The 3,092-nt window shown below is 45.9% G+C and overlaps 1 protein-coding gene across 4 annotated transcripts in view; it reads left to right on the top strand.

Moving 5' to 3' along the window:
- The first annotated feature begins 6 nt into the window (after window positions 1–6).
- LOC123033509 (zinc finger protein 420-like) overlaps window positions 7–3,092 on the top strand; it is a 6,972-nt gene continuing 3,886 nt past the window's right edge. The window contains exon 1 of one of the 4 annotated variants that reach the window (XM_044450124.1): window positions 7–741. In XM_044450124.1, coding sequence (XP_044306059.1) covers window positions 727–741 — 15 coding nt within the window. In that variant the 5' untranslated portion in view covers window positions 7–726. Of the gene's footprint in view, window positions 742–800; window positions 818–869; window positions 923–3,092 lie in introns of those variants that run through there. The other 3 variants (XM_044450125.1, XM_044450127.1, XM_044450126.1) reach the window with 3 other exon arrangements.

Here is a 3,092-nt window from a genome sequence, read left to right as displayed (position 1 = left end):
TGAGAGAATTTTCTATCTTAAAAGGAATGATTTAAATGGGTTGACACATTTGGTATGAGAAGGCTAAGTTGCATGATTTTTTTTTAAAGTTACTATACCTGAAAACCATTCATGTTGATGTAGGAAAAGGTATACTAAGATGTTTTTTTCACCCTTGGAAGCTTCTCTGTATCCAAATGCATTGAATGTCGAAGGGATTATAAGATATGATGTACATTTTGGATAAAGATGGAGGATTGAAATTGAGCTAAGAAATACAAGAACAGGGAATTGATATCTTTTGGTGACATAAGGTGCAGATGCAATCGAGATATGTTAAAGATTGTAAAGAGTGGGGTTTTTGTAGGGAGTTAATAGTATTTGACTAAGTGATGCTTAAATTAGATGAAATATTAACAACTTCCTATAAAGAAAGCTTGTATAAGATGTGTTATAGGTGGTAGCTGTTGCCAAATAGGTTAGCCAAGAAGTTTTTAAAGATGTCAAATGGATGCTGGATATGTAAACATATATTGGGTATTTTTTATTGTATATGGTAGAGGAAGTGGTACAAAAATCCTTAGTTTCTTAAACCTGAATTTTCTTTTTTCTTAGGCGTTATACTGGGACATTAGTAAATAAGAATGTATGTCTGATGTATTAGATGATTGATGTTTTAGCGTTAGTTTAAAAATTTTAATAAAGTTTATTTTAAAAACCCACACTGCAGAGAAGCCATTCACATGCATGGACTGTGGAAAGGCCTTCAGTCAGAGTACAGCCCTTAATGGACATCAAAGAACACACACAGGGAGGAAACTATACACATGCATGGAATGTGGAAAGCCTTCAGTGCGAGTGGAGAACTTACCCAACATCACAGGACCCACACAGGGGAGAAGCCATTCACATGCATGGAATGTGGAAATAGCTTCAGTCAGAGGGGATATGTTATACTGCATCAAAGAATCCACACTGGAGAGAAGCCTTGCAAATGCATGGAATGTGAAAAAGCCTTCAGTCGGAGTGCAGCCCTCACTCAACATCAAAGAACCCACATGGGGAGAGGTTCTGCAAAAACATGCCGTGGGCGAGGGAGGAATCTTGAGGGTAGACTGTGTGATGAAAATGTCAGCCCATTTCACTTTCGCTCTGAAAATGTCAGATGCTGTTCTGGTCACAGTGGGGAATGGAAGTGAAGGTAGAATTTCTGGGTCTTATTCCGCTTGTACAGTTCTCTGTAGCAACTGCACTAGGAACACCGTCTCCTGTTCTACTTATCCCAGCTAAGGTTCAGCATGGATGGGGAATGTACTGGGAAGATTCACAAAAACAGGTTGGGAGTACTCCTCGACCCAGAGCTTTCGCTGAAGCTCAAGTAACAGCGGTGGCGAGGAGCACTTCCTTTCATCTTCGGCTGATTCACCAGCTGCGCCCCTACCTGGGGAACGACTGCTTGGCGACAGCGACTCACGCATTGGTCACTTCCCAACTAGACTTCTGTAACGTGCTCTACGTGGGGCTACCCTTGAAGACGGTCCGGAAACTTCAATTGGTGCAAAATAGAGCTGCCAGGCTGCTGACGGGGACTGGACGTTGTTCTCATATAACCCCAGTTCTCTGTCAGCTCCACTGGCTCCCCATTGAAGTCCGGGCCCAATTCAGGGTGCTGGTTATCACCTACAAAGCCCTGAACGACTTAGGTCCTGGTTACCTAAAGGAGCGCCTGCGTTCATATATGCCCTCCCGCAGCTTGCGATCAGCGGCAGATGCCTTCTCCGGGAATCTTTTTATTTAAACACTGTTTTAATAGTTAAGGTTTATTTGTTGATTTGAAACTGACCAGGCTGTTTCCACTATTTTATGTATTTTATTTATTCTATGGTTTGTTTGTTTTTTGTATTTATATGCGGGATTTTAATTACTGTAAGCCACCCGGAGGCTTATGCGAAGGGGGCGGCATATAAGCAGTCTCAATAAATAAATGCATGGAGGATGGCAGAGCTGCTGTGCTGGTGGGGGTCTTCCCCCTCAGAAAGGACCCCACAGTGGGGAAGCCACGGGGCCTCTCCCTCTCCTTTCTGCTGTGCAGGAGTGGGGGCGGGGCGAGGGGGAACGGGGCCAGCATCCGAGCGGCTCTTCTTTGCTCTCCAAGCGCGAGGTTCAGTGCTGAGCCGGGACTACATGAATGCCTTGACCTGGAGCAGAAGGCCTTCCGTTGGAGTGCAGCCCTGCTTCAGTTACTCCATCCAGCAACCTTCTTTCCAAACTTCCCATCCTTCTTCCCAAACCCTGGATCATTTTTGTTGCCTTCTGTTTGTTGTTGTTAGTTGCGAAGTCGTGTCTGACCCATCGCGACCCCATGGACGACACTCCTCCAGGCCTTCCTGTCCTCCACCATCCCCAAGAGTCCACCTAAGCTCACGCCGACTGCTTCAGTGACTCCATCCAGCCACCCCATCCTCTGCTGTCCCCTCCTTCTTTTGCCCTTTATTGTTCCAAGCATTAGGCAGCCATTTCTAATTCTTCTGCATCCTTCTTAAATCTTGGCACCCAGAACTGGACACAGTATTCCAGGTGAGGCCTGACTAGTGAGGAGTATAAAGGAAGTACTACGTCTCATGATTTGGAAGTAATACTTGTGTTAATGCATCCCAAAATAAAAATTTAGGTTCCCAGAGCTGGCCACAATAGTCCAGGTATGAGTTTATTCTTGTCTCTAGTGTTTTATTTTTTATGTTGGATTTTTAATTTTAGTGGCTTATTACTTGCATTATTTATACATTATTTCTCTGGACCAGGGGTCCCCAAACTTTATCAGGCACACACGGCAGCTGCTTGCTTGGTTGGAGACCATCTCCAACCGAGTGAGCGACCACCTCCCCGCCCAGGTGGCGAACGGCGGTGCAGACCGTGTGGACGGCCACGGCGGGCTGGATCCGTCCTGTGGGCCGTAGTTTGAGGACCCATGTTCTGAAAGCTTGTGGAGCATGGAGCATGCTGTCCTATGTAACGGCAGGGGGCCTGGGTGCTCTCACCATTAAGATGCTGGGCTTCGAGGTGGTTCAATCGTCCCTGCAGGTCCTGGTCGTCATTCTTGCCCCTGGTGAAGA

The sequence above is a fragment of the Varanus komodoensis genome, unplaced genomic scaffold, assembly GCF_004798865.1.
Source record: "Varanus komodoensis strain SLA01 unplaced genomic scaffold, ASM479886v1 scaffold627, whole genome shotgun sequence".
In the NCBI taxonomy this organism is placed as follows: Eukaryota; Metazoa; Chordata; class Lepidosauria; order Squamata; family Varanidae; genus Varanus; species Varanus komodoensis.
This window is presented reverse-complemented; position numbering and strand designations above follow the sequence as displayed.